Source organism: Tiliqua scincoides, chromosome 8, assembly GCF_035046505.1.
Source record: "Tiliqua scincoides isolate rTilSci1 chromosome 8, rTilSci1.hap2, whole genome shotgun sequence".
In the NCBI taxonomy this organism is placed as follows: domain Eukaryota; kingdom Metazoa; phylum Chordata; class Lepidosauria; order Squamata; family Scincidae; genus Tiliqua; species Tiliqua scincoides.
This window is the reverse complement of record NC_089828.1, coordinates 9,899,578-9,923,446: the sequence shown is the minus strand read 5'-3', so window position 1 is coordinate 9,923,446 and position 23,869 is coordinate 9,899,578. Positions and strand designations below refer to the sequence as shown.

The 23,869-nt window shown below is 42.8% G+C and overlaps 1 protein-coding gene across 1 annotated transcript; it reads right to left on the bottom strand.

Moving 5' to 3' along the window:
• Positions 1-883: 883 nt before the first annotated feature.
• On the bottom strand, positions 884-23,312 carry ABHD17C (abhydrolase domain containing 17C, depalmitoylase). The gene is made up of 3 exons (XM_066635293.1): positions 21,163-23,312; positions 6,679-6,858; positions 884-2,366 (listed from the first exon to the last, which is right to left on the bottom strand). The coding sequence occupies exons 1-3, from the start codon at positions 21,678-21,680 to the stop codon at positions 2,147-2,149; spliced, it is 918 nt and encodes a 305-aa protein (XP_066491390.1). The 5' UTR covers positions 21,681-23,312; the 3' UTR covers positions 884-2,146.
• Between the last annotated feature and the right edge of the window lie 557 nt (positions 23,313-23,869).

Here is a 23,869-nt window from a genome sequence, read left to right as displayed (position 1 = left end):
TCAATCTGAGGCAATAGCAGGCACACTTGCAGTAGCCAATTGCAGTCCCGTCACATTAAGAGCATGGTGGCCACACTGAAAGTATAGGGAAGTTATTTCAAATATGCAGTTAAATCCATGCTGTAAATATCACCAACTATCAGTTGCATTACACTAGTCACACAAATTTTCTGTAGCATTGTTATCATTTATGTGGTATCACACTCATACAGCAGATGGCATGCCTCAGGCTTCTAATGTCATTCTAGTCCAAAAGCAGATTGGCAGAGAATGGCTCTAAACCTATGTGCTAGCAATGCTGAAATGCCTCAGAATATTATAGAAGACTCCATGAGATGATCAGTGTCAATGGGCATGCTTCCCTAAAGATAGCTCACCAGCCCAGTACTTATTTCCTGCAACATGGAATGGGTGGGGGCCCTGGGTCACTATACAATTCTCTACAATGCACTGAGATTCTATAGTTGATCCAGAGGGAGTCCTGGCAGCCCAGGTGACATAGAAGAAAAAGGAAACGCTTTAAAGCACTTGGCTGAAATATAAATGACTTACCCAAAGTCAGCCAGTGAGTTTCAGGGCTGACACTGCCTTGAACAGACCATTGTTCCGTTCAGTCTCATATTGGCAACTGGCAGGAAAACTGGAGATGCCAAAAACTGAAGCAAGGTCTTCTGCATTCAGAGCAGGTCCTTACTTTCAATGGGAAGGGGAATTCAAATGCAGGATTCCCTGGACAAAAGTTCAAAACCAAGCCACCACACTAGATGTCTCCACACTGCCTTCCCTCACTCATTGGAAGATGACAATATGAGAGTGACTGCACACTGTATATTTATGCCTTGGTGATATTCAACTACAGAACAAAGTGAGGCCCAGTTCAATATTCTCTATTCCATGCATCCTTTATTCCATTACAACCACTGTTGTTGCATTCTGGCAACAAATACACAAACCATAATCAATCGCGATTCATTTTTTACAACAATCAGAGGCTTACAGTACATTTAAGGCCTTTAAAGTTGGAAAAAACCTCAGGCCTCTTAGTGTATAACGATTTTAAGTGTCTTGCATATTCTGTGCGATTCCAGTGTCCAAGAATGAAAATTTTTTCCTAAACAAAAAAGGATCAGTTTCAATGAAAGTCTTACATAAATTCTTGAAAAAACAATGTGTAATTTTTTTTTAGTTGTCCTGGAAATTTTATAAAACTTTAATAGCAAAATAACACAGGGATAAAAACTTATAACAAAATGTATTCAATCATATACAAACCAGAATTTGTTAACTAGACTTAAATTTAACTGTCAATCAGGAGTTATGCATAATGTAAATTCATTTATATACAACACTTTTAAAAATCTCTAGAAGGAATGCTTTACACAAGGAAATGCCTAAAATGGCTGTTACTCAGATATCATCTGAATAATCTGCTTAGTAAATTTACACATATGTGTTTTAAGTAAAAAGAATTAAAGGATTTCACCATTTAGTCATTTTTTTCCTTTAACAATAGTTCTATTTTTAAATATGCAGAAAATTGATGACAGCTTGTTTCAGATTAGCCCCATTTAGAAGTGATTTGTCTCTCCCAGGAAGGTTTCATTAAACTCCAGATGGTAAGTTAGCCAACAAAAAAATCACAATGAGAAAACATCACAAAAGTTTTCCAGTTACAACAATACAGCTAGAAACTTGACATGGAGAACACTCTCAGACTGAATCCATGAATCAGTAAGAAGCTGTAGGCCAGATTTCTTGCATTCCAGATTGTGGGGAAGATTAAAAAAATTATAGGCATAAGCAATGGGAGGGGGAAGAGAAGAAAAAGAAAGCTCAGGAGTTAAGTATACTGCATTAGATTAAGTAGTATCCTCAAGTTCAGCTAGTTTTCCTCTCCAAAACTCCAACTCTTCTAGGGTAATGCAGGTAAAAAATACTGGGGATTACAGTAGTGATCATTAGAATAGTTTCCTGATATAAAAGACAGTCAGGCATGATTGGATCTGCCCTAACACAGGGGCATTTCTTCATAGTATAAAGCTATTACAGCTAATCCAGTTAATGAATGTGCAAAAAACAGGTAAATTCTTCCATTCACAGTTAACCGAGGTAAAAAAAGAAAAGAAAAAAGGTCAAGTTGACTTCTTCAGGAATTAGGGAGTTCATGAGATATGAACTGTTTTAGTCTTTCTAGATACTGTGCATAAAGCTCTATGTCATTGTGGCCAGCCCCTTCCACCCAGAGGGGCTCTACCGCTCGAGGACACCGCTCGTACATTGCCAGACCATGCGAGAAATCTATGACTTCGTCTTCAGTACCGTGAATTACCAAGACAGGAGAGGTCACTTTAGAAATCTTGTCGATGCTGAGAGGGGGAAAAAAACCAAGAAAACATTACAGGTTAGGTCAGGCAACAGACAGACCTGTGGTTTTCAAATGATTTTAAGGGGAACATTGAAATTCCTCTGTGAGAAGATTAAACACTCTTTAGCAAGATTCCTCACTTTCCCACCCTCCTCCCCAAAACAATGAACTGCCTCAGGAGACCCTATCTTCTGTGGCACTTCCCTGAGATAAGAGAACAAGGCTCAATAGGTCTGGCTAGTGCCTTAGAACAGCATTTCTCAAACTGGGTCACGAGCCAATTTCAGATGGATCCCCATTCATTCCAACATGTATTTTATTATTAGACTTCATGCTACTATAGGTATGTGACTGCACTGAGCAAACATAGTCAATGGGGCTTTCTCCAGGGTACGTGTGGATAGGACTGCAGCTTTTGGAATGTTTTTAAAAAGTTCCTAAACAGATCAGCAAGGGTTAGGAAGTTCTTTATTTTAAATAAATTTTTAAACTTACACTTATTATAAACTTTTAATTTACTTAATTTTGATTTTTGTCATATGGGGTGTTAAAAATTTTCCTGCTGATGTCACTTCCGGACATCACTTCCAGTCACATCACTCAACAGTCATTCTAAGAAGTGGGTCCCAGTGTTTGAGAACTACTGCCTTAGAATGTGCCCCAGAATCTCCCTCTGGCAAAGCAACATGGTAATTGACCTGGAAACGTTAAAAGTCACATTTATCATCATTTCTGAACATGAAATTCAGGAGGCAAGCAGGAAATAGAAACAGCCAATTCCTCCTGGCTCCTTTCAAAGCCATGAAAATGAGGCAATGGTACAAGGCTCATTTTACATTTAAAGCTTCACCTGCGTTGTTTCACCACCGATACGATGCCAACAAGCAAGCACCATTTGTTCACTCTTTTCTGCCAACATTCTCCAGCAGCACCACCTACGAGTTGGCAGCAGATTCTACACACTCATGGATATGGAGAGACTACTGGTTGGCCAGCTCCTTGAAGTAGTAAGGACAGTTGCCACCATGGGACATGAAAAACATTCTCATTGCCTTCATCTCCCCAAGTTCATCTTAATGAAGAAAGAAAAGTATTCATGCCTTTCCCAGTCAGTACAATGCATGCCCCTGGCTGTCATCTTTAAAAAGTTAAAATAGAAGCAAGACAAGGGTGAAGGGCAAGCAACATCTGCCCGACTCCCTACATCCTTGGAGAGAGCCAGAGGTTCTTTACTGCCTTCCTCCCCAGAGCATGTGGCAACAGAGACTATTAAGACAGCTTTAATGCCCTGTGATCATAACAGAAGCTTGTTCCATGGGGGTCCATGATCCAAGTGCTGGGAGGGACATACATCATTATTCACAAGACTGGGGGCCCAATCCTATCCAATTTTTCAGTGCTGGTGCAGTTGTGCCAGTGGGGTTTGTGATGCACCCTGTAGTGGAGGGGCAGTCACTGGGGCCTTGTTAAGGTATGGGAACATGTATTCCCTTACCACTGGACTGCATTGTGGCTACACTGGAACTGGAAAGTTGGATAGGATTGGGCCCTAAGTAGGTTCAGTCACAAAGCTCATTGGATGGCCCTAAAATAAGCATCACTCTCTAGCTCAGCCTAACCCTCAGATCATCACAACTGGACCTCACAACCTACCCCTGGAAAAAACGGGGGTAGTACTGGTACAATGTAAAGAGTAGCTATACATAGAGGAATGGTTGCCCACAGCAAGATTTGTTTTAATTATTTTTATTGTCTCTGATGCATTGAATCTTATTTCTTGCAAGGTGGGTTGAATTGAAGTGATGCCTTAACCCAACCCCTGCAACCCCTCCAGAGTAATTATCTTAACAGCATAAGAATTATGCAGAATGGATAGTGTAAGATAGCCAAATTTCATAGGCAGCTACCTGCCTTCCATAAAAACAGTGCACCCCCTATGTATGCAGAGTCTTGTACATACATCCTTAGCAGCCAGACTGCAGATTCCTGCTCTTTGGGAGCTGAGGCCTCTCCACTGTGGTGCCCACATAATTAGTGTCATTTGTTCCTACTTCAGCAAAACAATATCTGAAGCTTGCAAAGCCACTGGAAGGCATCTCACTGCCAGTTCAGCTGCTCAGGAAGGCAGCATTCAAAGAGCACATTAGCCTTACTTGGTATTCCTCACCATACCACTCTGCAGTTAGAAAAATCTACAGAGGCTACATTCTGATGAAGTCACAACATCAGCAAATACAAAAGATTTCTGTGTAACCTGCAGTGAACAATTTTCTCTCTTACAAGGCATGCTGGCAGACACTGGAGCAAGTACCAAAATGCTTAACATACAAAGTGAATTCAGACTGTCAGTAAGGAATAGCTCTGCAGAAAGCTGACAGCAAAGGAAAAAAAGGGACTGTGATACTATACCTCTGCTGTTAAGCTGGTCCTTCTCCCAGTCCTTTTCACCTGCTATTTGATTTGGCTCATTTCATTTAAGCTCTGCTCCAAATTTTGTGAATAGGTTTTGAGCGCCTGGATGCTCAAAGCAGAAGCTTCTCAAAATTGTAAATATCCTTAATTTTTGTTTACATAAGGACTGGGGATGGGGGGGAAGACACCAAGTTTCAGTAGCAGTACTTACATTAGCTTCCAGCACAACCTGCCAGAAACTTGCCTCAAAAAATGGCTTAATGCTGCATATTAAGTTTGAGATAAAATTGCAACTACAGCCCTGATTTTCAGAGCATTCTGATGCTATGTACAAGATCTACTGAAAAGCAGGTTTCTTGAGTCCTGGGCCCAGAGATCTGCTGAAAAGAGCTACGCATTCCCCAACAGCAAGATGGCACAAACTCAATTCGCACTCAAGAAGATGCATATTAGGAGTTAAACTGGTTTTCATAATCAGGCACCCAACAGAGCAACAATGAATCAATCATTGCTATAAGCTGTGGGTAATTATGTCCTATTTTTCAAGAATACAAGTAATAACCATCCTATATTCCCCTCCCCACTATGGGGGAAAGGGCTTCATCTACAATCTCCTGAATTGCCATGTCTCCCCCTCCACCACACTTGCTTTGCTTGTATGTATTAAAACATGCAATAAAGAACTTCTACAAATGCCCACTGTAGTTATTTTCAGAAGAAGATTCAGCAATGGATTTGCCATTAACTCAAATGCTGAATACTGTACACAGTAGACTGTTTCCAGTACAACACAGCACCAGCCCAGAGGGTTTTTCAGCCCTGAAAAATCAAGGAAAGTATCTTTGGGCTATTTATTTGACTGAAAACATCACATTTCATGCAAAGAGCAAAAACAGATGACTACCTGCTATGTGCCTACAGCTCAAGACTCTATCCACCTCAACTGGTGGTTCTAATCAGTTCTGAAACCCAGACCATGCTCACAAAGTAAGCAGGATTATCACTACTTCCAAAGTTGCAGGCAAGTGTATATCTGCGAGACACACATTCTGAACAACATGTGGATAGAGCCTACAGCTTATCCACTCTTCATGAGTTTTGGTTGCCACTGGAAAGAGGCGGGGAAAGAAGTGAGTTATCCATGATGTAGAATTCCTGAGTAAAGCCAGCCAAATATATTTCATGGTTGAAATAACTATAATAAATTCTAAGGCATTCTAAGAAGGTCCTATTTTTCCACACCATTGGATAGCATCCATTCTCCCCTTCAATCATTATTTGCAAAACAGGTATACAAAAATATTTAATAGTCCCAACCAAACATGTGCTTCACAAGATTTTAAAAGGCCATATCAACAACAACCAAAAAAAGCATACTGAACTGGGAACACTGAAGTTATTTGACTTGTAAAACTTAGCAGTGTACCCAGACTCAACAAGATGCCATGTTTAAGTCATGAAATATTAGCCACCAACAATACATATGAAATTGTCTATACAGAGCCAGATGGGCTATCTAGACAAGTAATGCCTACTCTGATGTTCAGTAACTCTCCAGCATCCAAGGCATGGATTTCAAGTAGCATAGGTCTTGAGATTCCTTTAATTGGAGATAGCAAGGATTAAACCTAGAATCCTTTTGCATGCAAAGCACATGCTCTGGCATTGAGCTGTGCCCGTTCCTTTTAAGTCTACTATACATCAGGATATGTATTAAAGGTATCTAGTATGAAGAACTGCACAAGTTTCATACAGCAGTATATTTAACAGCTTCTCCCACACACACTCCAAGGCCACCAGCAACTCTTGGTTAGAGTAAACATACCCATGACTAAAAAAATTTAAAAAGGTACACACTCAAATATTATAAACGAACTGTGCTTCCCCCTCCAAGCACATACCTTGGGAAAGCATCAAAGCAGTATGTTTTCCTAGTGTCCGGGAAAGCTACCCGTAACCCAGACATCAATGGCGAGTGAAGGATTACAGCTGCACATTCATACCGAGATGCCAAGTCCACGGTGGGAACAGTCCCAATACTCTGTCCATAAAGAATGATGTTCTCAGGACTGACACCATACCTACCAGAGGAGGAAAACAGAGGTTATCTTATTGAAAATGTTCATAACCATTCAGGAAGAGGAAAACAGAATATTAAAACTATACAGATTCAAACATTGCTAAGTTATCAATACACGTCAAACTACTACTTTGTATTTGTGATCTTTAAATGCCCAGCAGTTACTTCCTGGAGTTCTCTGTAAGGGTGCTTAAAACAAAGTTAGCTTGCTCACTTGGAGAACACACTAGCTGTAAACAAAGGAGGAAAAGGGATGGGAGATTATGGGTTCCCAAAATCTCCCATTTTGGTCTTAATCTCTACATTCAGATTCCTAGCACTACAGACTGCTTTACTGCATAAAAAGATTTGAAAGACTGCCATGTTCCTAGAAACACATTTGCAGTCATGTACAATCTGTACAACATGCTGCTGTTCACATCTTTTGGGATTCAGTCAAGTGTAAAAATTGCACATGGTCGGCCATAGCCGTCAGAATCTACAAACTCTGCATGCAGTAAAGGAGGGAAGGCAGGAAAGCACAAGGATAAGGAAACAATGTTGACAGTGAGCTGAGCTTGCACAGAGTGGTGGAAGATGAGAGGAAAATTTCTGGCAAGGGGATGTGCATTTGGAGTTAGCACCTGTACAGCTGTCTAACAGCGTAAGAGGCTTTTTCAGACACAGAACACAATGTGTTAATGCTTATAGTCACAAAGCAATGCCCAGAGCATCCTGCTAGTGCACTGGGTAGAGCTCCGGCCAAGTAACAATTTTACTGCTTGTAAAATGGTAACAACTGTGAAAATGCTGTTTGTGAAGGTCTTTGTGTTCTACACAAATTGTAGGCATCCATGGCAGGACAGCCTGCCCATTTTCCTATTAATAATGCAGGATTTAAGGATGGAAGGCGACTTCCTACATATTTTATAATGCTCACCAAGCATTGCTCAATACTAGATTGCACACTGTAACGATCTGTTTGAAGTAGACTGTCCCAGCAGGTTCCCTGGTGGCCTGCCTCAGAGTGTGTGCTGAATTTTCAAGGCAAGTCACAGAGTAGTGCCTAAAAATAACTCTTGAATCAAAAGAGTTTTTGTCTGACAAAACAGAAAACCATGGGACTAAAAGGAATGTCCAGGTTAAAATTTATGAGAATGTGACCAAGCTGTTCCTGCAAAGATCACCTCTTCAGAAGAATCCCAAAAACAGGATGGAAAGCACACTGTGTATATGGGGGTGGGGGAAGGAAACAGTGGAAAGATACAAATCAAATCAAAGGAATAAATAATTCCTTTATTGGAATTAAGGAAAGATACAAAATTGGGACTGAATGCTGAACATGATAGTCCAATTATGTGTTTCATCCTGAAAGTAAGTATTTAAGCATTATTCAACCAGAGAGGGGTTCCAGCTATCTAGAAAAGAGAAATCAAGCAATTTCAAACTCAGCAGGGCTCTAATGAGAGACGATGGTTCATTGCTCTCCCTTTGCTGCTTCCACTAATAAGCCTGTTGCTCTGCTTCTGCTCTGTATCCGCACACAACTCAAGACTTCCATTCAGAAATTGCTCAGTTGACTGCTCAATTCAGCAGGCAGAGCTGATTCATGTATACAAGTTCATCATTTGGGGGGGCTACAACTTTGAGCAATGATTTCCATGTATGAGTAACACTCATACACTCCAGAAGGAACTCTCACATCCCCTCAAATGCAAAGCTTTTTGATGGAGTTGGTTAACACATCCAGTTGCCCCATCAAAAAAACAAGCTTGAGTAATGTATCACCAAGTGCAAGGTTGGTGATACACCAAGTAATGTATCACCAAGTTCACAAATGGACAGGTAACCAGCACAATTATGACCCATTTATATGTATAATCAGAAAGGTTTTCTTGGAGGCAAACCCCACCAAGTTCGGCCAGACATTTTTGAACAAGCAAGCATGCTTAGGATTCCAGACTTTTATGACGTTTACCCACAGGGTAAGGCAACCAGCCTGAAGTTTGGTAACTGCAGAAATATCAGAAGCACCCCTTTGTTTGGAGTTTGCAGAGAGCCTGAAGTTCATCTGGGGAACTATAATCCAGGTCCACTTCAAGTTTCTAGCACACTTTGCCAATACGATGTTGTGCACAAGATGTTACAGATTCTGAAGGTTCTTTGTTAGCTCACATCTGCTAGACTTACAAAACAAAGGCTTAGGGCTCAATCCTATCCAACTTTCCAGCACTGGTGCAACTGCAAAGCAGCCCCAAGGTAAGTGAACAAATGCTCCCATACCTTGAGGAGGCCTCTATGACTGCCTCCCCAACACAGGATGCAGTGCACGCCCTACTGGTATGGCAGCACTGGCACTGGAAAATTGAATAGGATTGGGCCCTTAGTCACCTCTTGAAAAGCAAGTTTCAGCCCTATATTGTCATTAACAAGTTTTATAGAAGAACATCGAGGACGTGATGGTAGGCCCAAGTCCCACCTCAGCTTCTTATAGAGAAACATTCAGCTACTCTTATGGGCACCTCCTACAAAATCCCCTTTCCTCTGGGTTGGCTAATGGGGCTGAATAGTTACCTCAGTGGGTCAGCTTTGGCCTTAGGCTACCTATTAAAGTATCCCTGTCCCAGAGGTACATAGAAATAGCATGTCTGCTGGGCCCGAAGTCTGCTTCCATACTTTTGCTGACTGATACCAGTATTTGAGACTGTGCGAACACAGAGTTCATTGAGATGAACACCTCCCACGCTGTTGCCATAACATGCCTTTTCTTCACAGTTATAAGAAAAATCAGATGCTTTAGTTTCACTCCACATGCCATCATCAGCTATGCAGTGAACCACAACCAAGCAGCTTCCAAGGAACTATCAGAAATTTGAAAATCAGAAAGGGTGGAAAAATATAACTGAACCATTATATATTTGACATACTGACTGTAAGAACAAGACTTATTCAAGTCTTGAATAAGTTTTTCATTTCACTGAAAGGGACGCAAATTTTGCAAATGCTCACAGCAACTCTCATCCATACATACCATGCCAAACTAAATCATCAGACAGTGAGTGGGTTTTGCAGGACTTGGCACATGGCCACAATGGCAAAGCTTAATGGCCACGTTCATTGCCAAGATAGTAAACAGTGCAGCTTTCTGAGGAAGGACCTATTTGTTTCTTACATTTGACAACAGAACTTTTTTTGCTGCTCTCAGTTTTAAATCTATATTTATTCACAACACTTATTATTAACAGTATTTATATACTGCTTTTCAACTAAAAGTTCACAAAGCAGTTTACAGAGAAAAATCAAATAACTAAATGGCTCCCTGTCCCAAAAGGGCTCACAATCTAAACAGATGCCAAAGAATACCAGCAGACAGCAACTACAACAGACACTGCTGGGGTGAGATGGGCCAGTTACTCTTTCCCTGCTAAAAAAAGGAGCACCCACTTGAAAAAGTGCCTCTTTACCCAATTAGCAGGGGTGCTTATGATCCAAGGTGTTGTTAAGATTCTACCACTGTTGCCTTAGATTTATAAGTGCACGCCATTTATGTTTATCGCAATTCAGTTTTTGTAATTCTAAATAACTGCAACCTTGCACATTTTGAGTTTGTTAAAATCAAACATCTACTAAAATGGTTTGTCAAATAAATGAAAGACTAGCAGCAATTATCCTTAATACTGTATGTCCTACTTCTCAGCTGGCCCTAGTCAGTTATTTAGGTCAGAACATTTAAGCAACTTAAAGCTGTGAGAGCCCTGGACTCTACAGTCAAGCCTGTTTTGCTGGGAAGAGATGCAATGTCTGAAAAATCCTACCCACAGTTGCGCAGATTTGAGCCTTCCTTGTTTTTGCTACTATGAAATCCAAATGGTCACCAAGGGATGTGGGGGGGGGGGAAGAGGTGGGAGAGGTTGGATAAAGGCTAGCATAGGAAGGTGCACAGACTCAGAAGTCTGGAACTGCTCTTGCATAAAAGGTAGCCACAGAGGACAAAACCAAAGACACTATCTATGGAAGTTCGCCGAGAGTTGCCAGAAAAAAAATACAGCAACTTTCTCTCCCCAAGAACAACTATGTAAACTGCTATTGGAAGCTTGCCATGAAAGCACGTTACAAATCTGTAAGCAATGCTAGCAAGATGAACTGAGAACCAGAAGTATGAAAACTGGTCACTTGTTTTGCATTGGTACACTGAAACAGAACTTGGTGTACCGTTTTTGATTCCTATATATTTGCTTTTTGGTAGTTAGCATAACATACACATTTACATTAGCTGCTTATTTAGGAAGTAAACGCAGAGTTGAACAGCTTCATTGCCACAGCTACAGTGATTTAAATACATATAAAGGAAAAAAAGGTCTTGATGTGGGCTGCTACAGGATTTACTTGCACATTTCAAAGGAAGTATCCGTGATGGTACCACAGGTAGCCTGCTGCGATGAGACCATCAAGGCAAAAAATTCTGTTTATCCGGCTATAAGGAAACACGAGCATAAAGACTGCTGACAAAGGGTTTTCTTATTTATGGTTCAGGACCAGATTAATAAGCAAGCAACAATTGGATCTACTCATCCTATGTTATTACCATTTGACTCTTATGTGGAAAATGCACAGCTCCAGATTTAATGTTCTAAGGCCAGGAAAGCAGAAGAGCTGCACAGGAGCACAGCAGGAGCTGCAGTACTAGTTAGCAGAGCAACAGGGCCAAATTGAACCCAATCCGTGAGGGCCAAATAGCATGTTATGTTACGTTTGGTCCTGTGTGAGTGGTAAACTAAAACATCAGCCCAGGCATTTAAGCCCTTTCTGCCACAGTACTGACAAAATTAAGCCTCCAAAAGTCTGCTAGCCCTGGAGGTAACAGCAGCTTTGAGGATTATAGTAATTAAAAGCACAGTATAGGTTTGGCTGCTTGAGTTGAAAATTCATGTAAACACATCCCAAGACTTTGCAGCATGCAGGTCTTAGGTATCCTCACAAGCCATTAACAGAGATACAATGGCAGAAACGCACACCATTTTAATATACTCAACTTCATTTAGAAAACCACACACAGAACATTAGAGTTACTTTAACTGAGTTAGTTGCAATTAATTAAAAATGTCCTGTAGCAAAGGAATGTTAGAGAGAGCTAAGAGCTTACTTATCACAGTCAGGGTTTGTAGCTGTTAAAGATGCCCTTCATTCACCATGTTAATAATTCAGAAGACCTCAGCTACATTCCATTATATATTTTGTATTGGACTGCTGTACAAAATCTATACAAATCCAACCTCTGAGTAACATTTTGCAACAGACATCAGACAATGTAATCTTTCTTATTCTTAGAATCCACAGCATTCATTAGAAGGGGAAACAGAGTCATTTAATTTTTCCCATTGGTGTTCAATAAGTACATATCCCCAAAGATACATACTAGCTCCATTAAGGAAGTTTGACTGGAAGTTTGAACATATGTCTGTCGAAAGCATCAGCTCTTGCAGGCCCAGGTCTACTGCACTTGAGCAAAGGACCACAATGGACAGTGTGAAAGCGCTGACATGGCTGTCTGCGACTCAGGGTATTCTGGTCTGAATACCAGTCAGGTCTTGGGAGTAAAACTGACTCAAAGCATCCAGGAAGGGCTTTGTTTTTTGTAATCTGGAAGTAGGACATTCCTCCTCTTCTTTAAAGCAGCTGATATAGCAAAAAGCAAAACACATACTCACAACAAAAAATACATTAGTAGAGATTGGCAAGTTAGTAGAAACTGTGAGCTAACCAAGTTACAAGGCTACCTTTATTATTAATACACCACCATCACTGAACAATGAGCTTTATAGACTAATGTCAGCAAAAGAGACATTCCACTGTCACAAACTCCCAACCTGAGTCTTTAGTGAGTTTCTCAGAAGACACTCAACTGTGTCAGTACATAAGCCAAGCCTGGATGAATCAGGCCAAACCAAGCATCATTTCCCACAGTAGGCCATGAGTTGCCTTCTGGGAAGCCCACAAGCAGAACAAAAATGCATAACTCCCTCCCTTTGCTTCCTGCTACTGGTATTCCGAGGCATAACGCTACTGAAGCTGGAGTAGCATATAGCTATGATGATTAACAGTCTTCATGTTAGGCCTGTTGATTTGTCTAATTCCTTTTCAAGTTAAGATGGCATCACCACATCTTGCAAACTTTGCAGATTAATAATGTGTTGCATGAAGAAGCAGCTCTTTTCGCCTGACCTGAAACTCCCACCAGTCAGTTTCATTAGATGACTCCCAGTTCTAGCATTCTGAGAGAAGAAAAACTTATCCCTGTTCTAGAGAGCTCACAGTAACATATAAAATAGTTCATGTTACCCCCACAACCTCCTCTAAAGTAGGTTAGATCAGTGTTTCTCAATCAGTGGAAAGGGTACCACCAGTGGTACTCGAGGTGGTATCTGGTGGTACTCATGGGACCCCTGGACACATGCTGCCCAGCAGCGAGACCAAGAACACGACACAACAAACAGCAGTAGGAGGCTCCAAAACAAGCTTTTCCACACTCAAAAAACCCTCCGGCCCACCCTGAATATCTTACTGGTGTTCGTCACATTGCATCTGACCTCGTAACCCAGAAGTAACTGGCAATGATGTCAATGCCAGTTACTTCTGGTCATACTTCAAATAGATGGACCATGTGAAGAAGTATGGCAGAAGACAAATGTTGAGAAAAACTGGGTTAGACCAAGCAGAGATAGTGATTTTCTCAAGGCCAGCAAGCTCTATAACAGAGCAAGGATGTGTTTCAGGGTTCTTCGTATCTATGTTTAGTGTTACAATTTTTCCATTCCATAAAGACATTTGACAAAGGGTTGTAAACTTTGTTATTTAAAAAAACCACATTTTCTATGAGGTTATGTACTTGTTGTCCAAACAGTATTTCTTCCCGTCCTCCTTCACAGAGCCCATCAGATATTTTCAAACAGTTATAATACCAGCTCTCTCATACATAGAGTGGCAGGATCACTATGGTTAATCTACTATTGCCAATAGCCAGGTGCATCAGTTGTAGATACAGTATATTCCTTTTAACACAGGTATATAATACCTACAGTAACTGACTGTGACTGCAGTGCTGTTCTCTAGTCACTGTTATAGCCTCAAGCAGAAGCACCTGCAGGTAAAGTTCCCACATCCAAAATGTATCTGCCATCACCACTATTTGTGATGCTTTATTGCCAGCATTCCTGCCCAGGCTTCCACCATTCTGTTCATTCCACTTGCCGCAGCAACTACAGCGTCATCACCTAGCAAGCAGTCTTGGGTGAGCAACGGCCAGACAAAACTTCCCCTCCTTTTTTGCTCTTGCAGAGGTCCTGCTCAAGCAGTGGTCAAGTGTGCTCCTCCAGCTCTTAAGCAAACACCTTCCACATCTGCCCTTCTTGCTCTGAGCAGGAACCACTTGGGTCTACTATGGAAGGCATCTGGAGTTTCACATTGGAACTCAGTAAACCTCCCAAGGATGTTTCCCCTTCCTGGAAAGGGAAATGTGTTAGCAGGAAACATCCTAGGGAGGTCTTCTGGGTTCTAGCATGAAACTCCAGGCGCCTTCCACACCAGGCATGACTGGTTCACAAGTTGAGTAGGCCTACATTACAAGATTAAAAGACAGTTCTTACCTTTGCATTCTATATGCCTAGTAGTTGCCACCAGCACACATTCAGCCACTTCTGACATTCCTGCGCCTTCTGTAAGTGGCTGGCAGCAGCCTGCCACAAACAAAGGTATTATTCACAGTGGAGAATGTATTAAACTGCAGAGGACTCGGTTCAAGCTGTCCTCAAAACACAGAGCAGCCAGGTTGCTTTGACAGCACTATCTGAAATTACGATCCTAGAGTATTTAGGTATTAGAAACTGCATGGAGAGATCATCAAGTTATTCACTCCAGCAAATTGATGGACTTTCAGAGGCATATATCTAGGCAACTTGAATGTGAAGAAATAGACTAATTAACTGTACATGGATCTCCTTCTGCTTGCGAACTGCAGTGATATGACGGCCGGTTTCTAGCACATTATATGACATGCAGTTCCCTGAGAAACATGCATTTAATAGTAAAAACCATAACTGGAATTTAGAAGTGAAAGATTGCAGGGCAAGTGCTTGCTCATTTGACAAACCAAAAGAGTGCCAACACGGGAAACTCCCAGACTATAAACAAGCAAACAGAGTTATAACTAGAGGTGTTATAAGCATGTAACTAGTAAGGTATTATTTACCTTGCTAAGAAGTAAACCCACTGTGTTCACCAAGACCTAGGCTGTAAACCTATCTTACTCACTGAAAATAAGTATCTCTAGTCATAACATACAAGTCACCCCACAGCTAGGGAGAGCTTCTAATAGTCACTAGCTGGAGAGGAAGGTAAAGCTCATCTTGTCAGCTAAAACCAGCCATTTCATCTATGTCTCAGAGCCCACTGACTGGGAGAAACTACACTCCTTGCAAAATTAGCTTGGTATGATTTATTTATTTAATAAAACCAAACAGACACAGTTTTGTAAAGTCTCCTATAACACACAAGGATTTTATACTCACAGAACAGTAAAGATTATAAAATAAAGGCACGCTGGCATGGGACCAATACAACTATACCCCTGCCCGTGTTGCCCTAAAGTAGCACTGTAATATGTGGTGCCAGTTGCGAAGAATGAACACGGCTATGCCAACACACATGGTTTGCCTTACTAGGGAATGTCCAAATTAGCTTCAATCAGTCAGGATAGTATGGATGGGGCCACAGCCAAGTTAGCTTGAATAGTTACCTGGCCTCCTTCTTCCCTCCTATTTGTGGCTAGAAACAAGCTGATTATCATAATAAGATCTTGGAAAGGTAACTGATTGAGCTGACTGGGCGATAGCTCCTGAATCCAGTATCTGGACCATTGCACACAATCACTTCAGGCTGTTCTTTAAACCCCAATATGCTTGTTCCCAACAACATCTTGACATCAGAAAGATCAACATCAAATATGATTTAAAAAAATCAAAGTTTGCCCTAAAATACAGAGAAGGCCAACATAATATGGAGATATTTTAGCAACACAATAGCAGGAACACAGTAACTCATTCGGAGCAGACACCCAGTTTGCCTTCTCAAATCTATCATCATCTCCCCTAGTATTATTTGATAGATTATAAAAACTGGTATCATCTGTTTTTCCTGTGCCACAAATTCAAATGCTGCTAAAAACACATCGGTGCTTTCTTGGCACGTGGCATCTTAACATGACACAGCACAATTTGTTATTAGAAGGCCACAGGGATTAGCTTTTTCTCTAACTTAACTAGGCAAACACGTTTGTCTCTATCAAAACCTTTTGCAGTACAATTACATTTACAATGGCAAGAGCCAGTCTGGCAGGGTTCATTTTAGGTCTGCTGCAGATGTAATTCTAATGACCTTTTAAACAGTGTTAGGCAAATCAAGAGCAGACTGTGGGCTCCTTTCTCTGGTTACTGTTGTAATACTGCACTGTGGTTAGCATTAAATCTGTAACCACTTTGTGTACCTTTGCTCAACGATCTCCGACACTCTTTTTCTCGATACCAAGCTAAACAAACGCATCGGTAAAGCAGCTACCACGTTTTCCAGACTCACAAAGAGAGTCAGGTCCAACAAGAAGCTGATGGAACATACCAAGATCCAGGTCTACAGAGCTTGCGTCCTGAGTACACTCCTGTACTGCAGCGAGTCATGGACTCTTTGCTCACAACAGGAGAGGAAACTGAACGCTTTCCACATGCGCTGCCTCCGACGCATTCTCAGCATCACCTGGCAGGACAAAGTTCCACAGTCCTGGAACGTGCTGGAATCCCTAGCATGTATGCACTGCTGAAACAGAGACGCCTGCGTTGGCTCGGTCATGTCGTGAGAATGGATGATGGCCGGATCCCAAAGGATCTCCTCTATGGAGAACTCGTGCAAGGAAAGCGCCCTACAGGTAGAACACAGCTGCGATACAAGGACATCTGCAAGAGGGATCTGAAGGCCTTAGGAGTGGACCTCAACAAGTGGGAAACCCTGGCCTCTGAGCGGCCCGCTAGGAGGCAGGCTGTGCAGCATGGCCTTTCCCAGTTTGAAGAGACACTTGGCCAACAGTCTGAGGCAAAGAAGCAAAGAAGGAAGGCCCATAGCCAGGGAGACAGACCAGGGACAGACTGCACTTGCTCCCAGTGTGGAAGGGATTGTCACACCCAAATTGGCCTTTTCAGCCACACTAGTCGCTGTTCCAGAACCACCTTTCAGAGCGCGATACCAGAGTCTTTCGAGACTGAAGGTTGCCAAACTCATCAGGGTTTGCAAAAGAGCTTCAAACCCTAATTTCAAATTCTGCTTTAAAATCTAACCATGGTTAACACTGGTATAGCTGTAACACTGTACCACAGCTAAATACCAACTAGAAAAGGGGAGACTATCAGAGCTAGACGAAGTACAACACACAGTCCTGGTCTCTGAGCCAATGACATTACTGGCTCAAACGAAAAGAGAACTGGGTAATTTTTGATGAAGGCAAAGAGTATGCTAAAAAGGACCTCAGAGCTGCCCAACATAAAGGCTGCTGTGGGGGCACGAAACAGATCTTGAAATGGAGAAGTAAGTGGGCACAAAAGCAACAGTGCAATCTACCCCCAAATTCAGAAAGAAAATAAGCCACATATTCCAATAACTCAGTGGGACCTGGCCCCAGAACAAAGAACATAGATAACAAACAACATTTCCATCATAATTTATACCCTAAAGTTATTCCAGTCATATAGAGCAATTAAGGCAGTTGAAAAATATTTCCAGTTTGCAACAAAGTGATGAGAATGGACATAAAGTAGTGACGCACTATTTGCAATAATTTATTGGATTCATTTTCCTCATAAGCTTTTTTCAAAGTTTTACCTTGATACTGGGGAATCTTAATTAAGGAACAGCTGAGAAGACAAAAACCTATGTCACCAAGAGGATAAAAAAAGATAATGTTGCAAGTACATTTCTTTAAAAATAATTGTTTAAAATGAAATATGAATTCAGTACAAATATGTTAGTGCTTAAACTTCTCTCTTAAAATATCTGGTTTTGTAAATGACACAGAGAGACCTGTTGCCTAGGCATTGGAGGGGAGGAAGGAACTCTAATGCCTGCTTTAATGTACCATGAAGGATTTAATGCTCCCCCCATTCCTACAGCCAACCATTTTTAATTTTTATGACCAGTTTTGCTATACAGTAGTCATATGAAGGAACCACACAGAAGTGTTCAGAAAGGTTTTGTAAACCACCATTCATCCATGGATGAGTTTGGGGCACATGATGGCCTAAAGGGGGAAAGAACCAACTCTTCCTGATTCGCAGGAGCTTCCTTCCCTGGAACTTCCTTCCCTGGTCACTTAAGCACTTCCTATCCTGAAGATGCAGGTGGCAAAAATGGACTATTGTCCACAATAAGACCAAGTGCACTAAAGGAATCTTCACATTAAATTAGCACTAAATAATTATGTTCTGCGATCTCTCCTCACTCCCACCATTATATACCATTAAGTAAAAATTCTGCAAGTCCTTCCGCTAAAAAAGAGGTCAAATATCCAGTCAATGCCCCTCTCAGTACAGCCGCAAACAACTGACCTATATTTGTGCTACCCTCTCCATCTTCCTCCCCTAATAACACAATTACATTTTACAGGCACACAATCAGAATGAGCTTCTGTAAAACTTGAACATAAAAGACAATCCAAGATTTTGTTTGGGAAGCATAGGAATTTGTAACAAAATGAACTTCCCAAGGAATGTTCTAGCATTAGAGTTGGGGAGGAGAGAGAGAGAGAGCTGGGCAACAAGTACCCATTTATCTGATATCCAAGAACTTCAGACCAGCTTCAAATGCATTTATACTTCTACCCATATCATTTTTGCTCATGGAAAAGTAGAGTGAAGGTTTGATCAAGACATTCAACATTGCGTTTGCAGGAAACAGATCATATATCACTTTTGTTCTCTACAGTAGTAACAAAGACAATTGTGAATGTCCCAAGGAATGTAAATACATTCAAGAATGTAATGCAGGAATCCTAAGCAAACTGAAGTAAACTGTTCGCCTTGGCAAGCAGCCCAATTTAATTTTCTCAATCTCCAGGACAGACTGAAATGCTCATCTCTTTTACACATAAGTCATTAAGATACTGTATTAAAGCACATAATAAAATACAAACCAAATCTTTGAGGGCAGGCAATTTTCTTTTAAGGTTACTCTTCCATGAAGTTCCTCACATAATAGCAACATATTACAATACTCAAACCCATAATTGAATAAAGTATCTTGAGGTTTTGAAAACGCACTGCCTGAAATGAAATTAGATCTTTAAAACTGTAAAACCCAGGTATAAGGAACTCAGTAGAGCAGTCCACTTCTGCTGGAAGGGAAGCCAATACATTCTGTGCTAAAAGCACTTCTCAACACCTTCATACAGTGCATCTCTTAACTAGCAAAACCTTAAGTCTGTTCACAGCCTTCTCAACAGTAACAGAGGTAGAACATACTATTGGTCATAACTACCACTAGGATTTTCAGCAGGGGAGCTAGGAGGATTCCAGCTCAGTGGAGATGAGACTGCATGTGCCAATTTAGTCTTTTGATGTTCTCAAAAACTTATCAATGTCCTTTGGGAAAGCAGATAAAACTGAGAACTTCTACTCTTTTCACATCTGATTAAGCCAACAAAATGCCCATTGGTCTTCCCATTGTGCCTGTTAGATCTTTATGCCGAGAAACTGAAAGGGAATATAAAATACTCCAGCATCAAAACCAAATGGTCTTCTCAGCCAGCACCAACCTGAATCATCTCTCAGCATTTGGCACTAGTCCCAAATAAAACATTGGCTGGAAAGCTGCATTCAGGAATAGATTAGCTGCAATCTGATTGTGTGTTCTGAAGAAACCACATCATACAAGTTCCTTGTGTGACACAGGCTGACAAAAGTGCACCTGAACTTTGAACCTTTAAAATACAAACATACTTTGGTGGATGAGAGGGATAGGCTCTTCCCAGCTACTGATTAGATTAACGATTCTGAAAAGTCTCATAAAACAACTCAGATATTGGATACCTGCCTCAAAAATAAACTAACATTATGGTGTGTGGCACTATTAGCACAGCAATTGGCATATCAAATTCAAGGCAATACCACCAGACACTATAAGGTAATTTTGAGAGGTCTCATTACCCTGCTGCACAATTCAAGAAAGCCATGATTAATAGTTATTTTATCACTGTTTTATCAACATGTACTACATAAAATATACACAATGTTTACCATGTTCCTTTTATTCTATTACTAACACTGTGTACATACAACTCCACCTTGAAATGCTCTTAACCACATTACTGTATTGCAGGGGTCTCCAAACTTTTGGCCAGGGGGCTGCATCAGATACCTGGTGTGGTGTTGTGGGCTGGAAAAAAATCTAAATATAAAATTTAAATAAATAAATTAGAGATGGAACTTAGATGGTTGCCCTCCATGTGAGAGACGGAGCGGCTTGTCAGCCTGCGTGGGAGAACTGGAGGCCAGAAGTGAGAACAAACCAGGAAGATCCATTCTGAAATGTTGGCTCTTGAAAGAGAGAACCTCTATGATCGTAAAAAACCCCTTGAGGGATTTAGAAACGCCTGCCTATGTAAACTGCCTTGAATAAAGTCAGAGGAGTAAACCGATGACCAGAAAGGCGGTATATAAACACTTAGTTATTATTATTAGATGAGTGAATAAATGAATGAATGGGCTCATTCATTCAACCTCTTTGGCCCTCAGAACACCCTCGACACAATCAGAGCACAGTTCTGGTCATGTTCAGTTGAGTGGGCCACTGGCTTTCAGGGAACAAGAGGTTGGCCGTGGGCCAGAAAGAGGCATGCTGCGGGCCACATCTGGCCTCCGGGCCAGGGTTTGGAGACCGCTGCTGTATTGTAGCACCCATTTCCTGGATCTGTCTACCTTCAGAGACAGAGAACTAAAAAGCAACCAATGGCTTGTATGTGGCTAGTAGGATTTTGAACTTTCCTTTAACCTGTAGCCCCACATGCCAAGGACATCTCATTTTAAAAGGTGGGTCACATGCAGCCTAACCCTGGCCCAAACCAGGTTTTGTGCTGTCACCACTAGCACAAAAAAGTGAGAGGGCAACAAAGGGTACAAAGATAGGACCATTCCACTCTACTACATGGAGAAATGATATTTAAGTAGCCAATCCAAAAGGTTTAATTAGAAATAACCTCTACTATTTCCTCAGGCACCTTCATCCAATGCTTATTTACCTTGTTCTGAGAGCCTGCCAAGCTGCATCGATGTCTGCATAAAGGTTTTTTTCCGATGGTTTACCAGTGCTCACGCCATAACCAGAGTAGTCATACGAGAAGACGTTGCAGTTGATTCGAGAGCCTAGGCCGATATAGAAGCTGCACATCTGGCCCAGGTCAACAGCATTACCATGGGAGAAAAGCAGTGTATACCGACTGGAAGGAGCACAGCGCACAAACATACACCCCAACCGGTTATCCCGGGCTGTGCGTGAGAAGAAGACTTCCACAGCATCCAGCTCCCTTTGGGAGTACTGCCAGTCCGCCCGCTCAGTCAAGTGCAGGCTGCAGCTACCCGTTGGCGTCCCTGCTGCAGCCCCCGCTTCCTGCTGTTCCGGCTGCATCACAGTGTACGTGGGCTCTGGGGGCAGAAAGGCCAGCTTGGCGGCTATGCGGCTGGGGCAAGGTGGACAGCAGAAGAGCCAACATAGCTCACCTAGAGAGAAACCGTTCATTCTGGGGCCTTGTTCTGGCATCGGAGATGCTTGATGGAAAACCACACCAAAAAGATGGAGGAAGAAAAAATTCACAGCCGACGCTGGATGGAGGGCCTCGCTTTCCAAGCTCTATACAGCCCGTTTCATGAGCTACCAAAACAAATCTAAATATCTTCACATTCGAGGAACTCTTCACCTACAGGAAAGTCCAAGATGGCTACCAGAATCCATTCATGAGTTCTGGAAAAGAAGGGCCTCTCACCCAAATCAGGCCTGCTCTATCCCCACCAACCTACAGCCAAAAATGAAGTTTCTGTACCCACTGCAAGACCTTCCTGCTTTATGCTCAATTCAGAAACCCTACATGACCCTCACAGAAGCCTATCCAATGAACCCTAAACAATCTCCCAATGTCTTTCATACAAGCTTATCTGAAGTGGATAAACAACATTCCCACTTGATGCTCAATTCAAAGACTCTGCATAACCATCACAGAAGCCTATGGAATGAACCCTAAACTGTTCCTCAACCTCTCTCATACAAGCCTGCCAGAAGGGGAAAGACCTTCCAACTTGATGCTCTCTCTGCTCAATTCAAACACCCTGCATGACCCTACCACAAGGCTATTAAATGAACCCTAATTTGTTCCCCAATCTCTCATATACAAGCCTGCCTGAAGAGGAAAAAAAAAGCATAAAAGTGGAAAAGTCTATGTTCAATTCAAAGTCCCTGCAAGACCCTAAGGGGAGCCTATGGAATGAACCCTACACCGTTCCCCAGTCTCTCTCATACAGGCCTACCAGAAGGAGATAAAAGACCTTCCAACTTGATTCTCAATTCAAAGCCCTTGCAGGACCCTCAGAGAAGCCTATGGAATGAACCCTAAACCGTTCCCCAAACTCTCTCATAGAAATCTGCCTGTTTCTATGCTCAATTCAAAGACCCTGCATGACCTGAAGGGGAGCATATGGAATGAAGCCTAAACTGTTCCCCAGCCTCCCTCATACAAGCCTGCCTGAAGGGGATAGAAAACCTTCCCACTTTATGCTTTCTATGCTCAATTCATGACCCTAAAAGGAGCCTAATGAATGAACCCTAAACTGTTCCCCAGGCTCTCTCATGCAGGCCTTCTAGACAGAGATGGAGCACCTCCCACTTGTGCTGAGTTCAAAGCCCTTGTATGACCCTAAGAGAAGCCTCTCCCAGGAGACCTAAAGCACTCCCCAGCCTCTCTCCTAGGAGTCTGCCTGTTCTCTAGGCTCAGTCCAAAGGCCCTGTGTGACCTCAAGGAGAGCCAATGGAATGAAGCCTGAGCTGTTCCCCAGCCTTTCTCATGCAGGCCTTCGAGACGGAGATGGAGCACCTTCCCCCTTGAGGCTTCCTGTGCTCAGCTCAAAGGCCCTGGGGGGCCTGTGGAGCGAAGCCTCAGCCCTTCCCCAGCCTCCCCCGAAGAAGCCTGCCTGAAGGGGCAGGAGACCTTCCCACCTGAGCTCCCTGAGCTCAGCTCAGAGGCCCTGCCTGCAGCAAGGGGAGCCTCTCCCAGGAGCCTCAAGCACTCCCCAGCCTCTCCCAAGCAAGGGGGCCGAAGCCCCTCCCAGGCCCAGCCCGTCTCTGCCCCCAGCAAGAGCAGCCCCCAGCCCTGCCCAGACCCCTGCAGCTCTCCTCCCTCCCCTCTGGAGCCCCTCAGGACTCGCCCCCAGAGCCCTTCAGTGGAGCAGGTCAGGCCCCCCCAGGCAGCCCCTGCGGGAGGAGGCCTCGGTCCTCCGGCGGGCTCAGGTGCGCTCACACCGGGCGGCTGCTGCAGCTGGCGGCGGCCATCACGCCTCAGGTCCGTCCTCGTCGTCGTCTCCTCCCCATCTACTCCCCCCGCTCGGCGGCCCCGGAGCGTCCACTTCCGGGTCAAGGCCCGCCCCTTTCGCGCCCGCTTCCGGTCCCCCTCACAGATCCCAGGCGTGTTTTTTTTTCCAAGTCTAAGGATTTTTCTTTCTCTCTCGGTGGTTCCTTTGCTGGAGGGAACAGGAGAGGAGAAGGAAAAAGGGCGACGGAGAGAGGCGCCCGCTGACAGAAAGGCCACTTCCGGTTGGCTCGACTGACCATAGAGTTTCAACCGCGGCTCTCCTCTCGGCCCCCCCGCGCGCGGCACAGGTGTCAAGGAGACCGCCGCCTGGAGTGCGCATGTGCAGAGGCTGAGAGTTGGGCGCTGGGAGTCGAATGAGGCTCTTGAAGGA

Bases quoted from the DNA above. Each gene is read 5' to 3' on its own strand.
- ABHD17C (XM_066635293.1), bottom strand. From the start codon at position 21,680: ATGCCAGAACAAGGCCCCAGAATGAACGGTTTCTCTCTAGGTGAGCTA. The intron at 6,859-21,162 runs GTAAATAAGCAT...CTCCTCTGGTAG, and splicing joins TGGCAGGCTCTCAGAACAAG to GTATGGTGTCAGTCCTGAGA. The intron at 2,367-6,678 runs GTATGTGCTTGG...TCCCCCTCTCAG, and splicing joins TGCTTTGATGCTTTCCCAAG to CATCGACAAGATTTCTAAAG.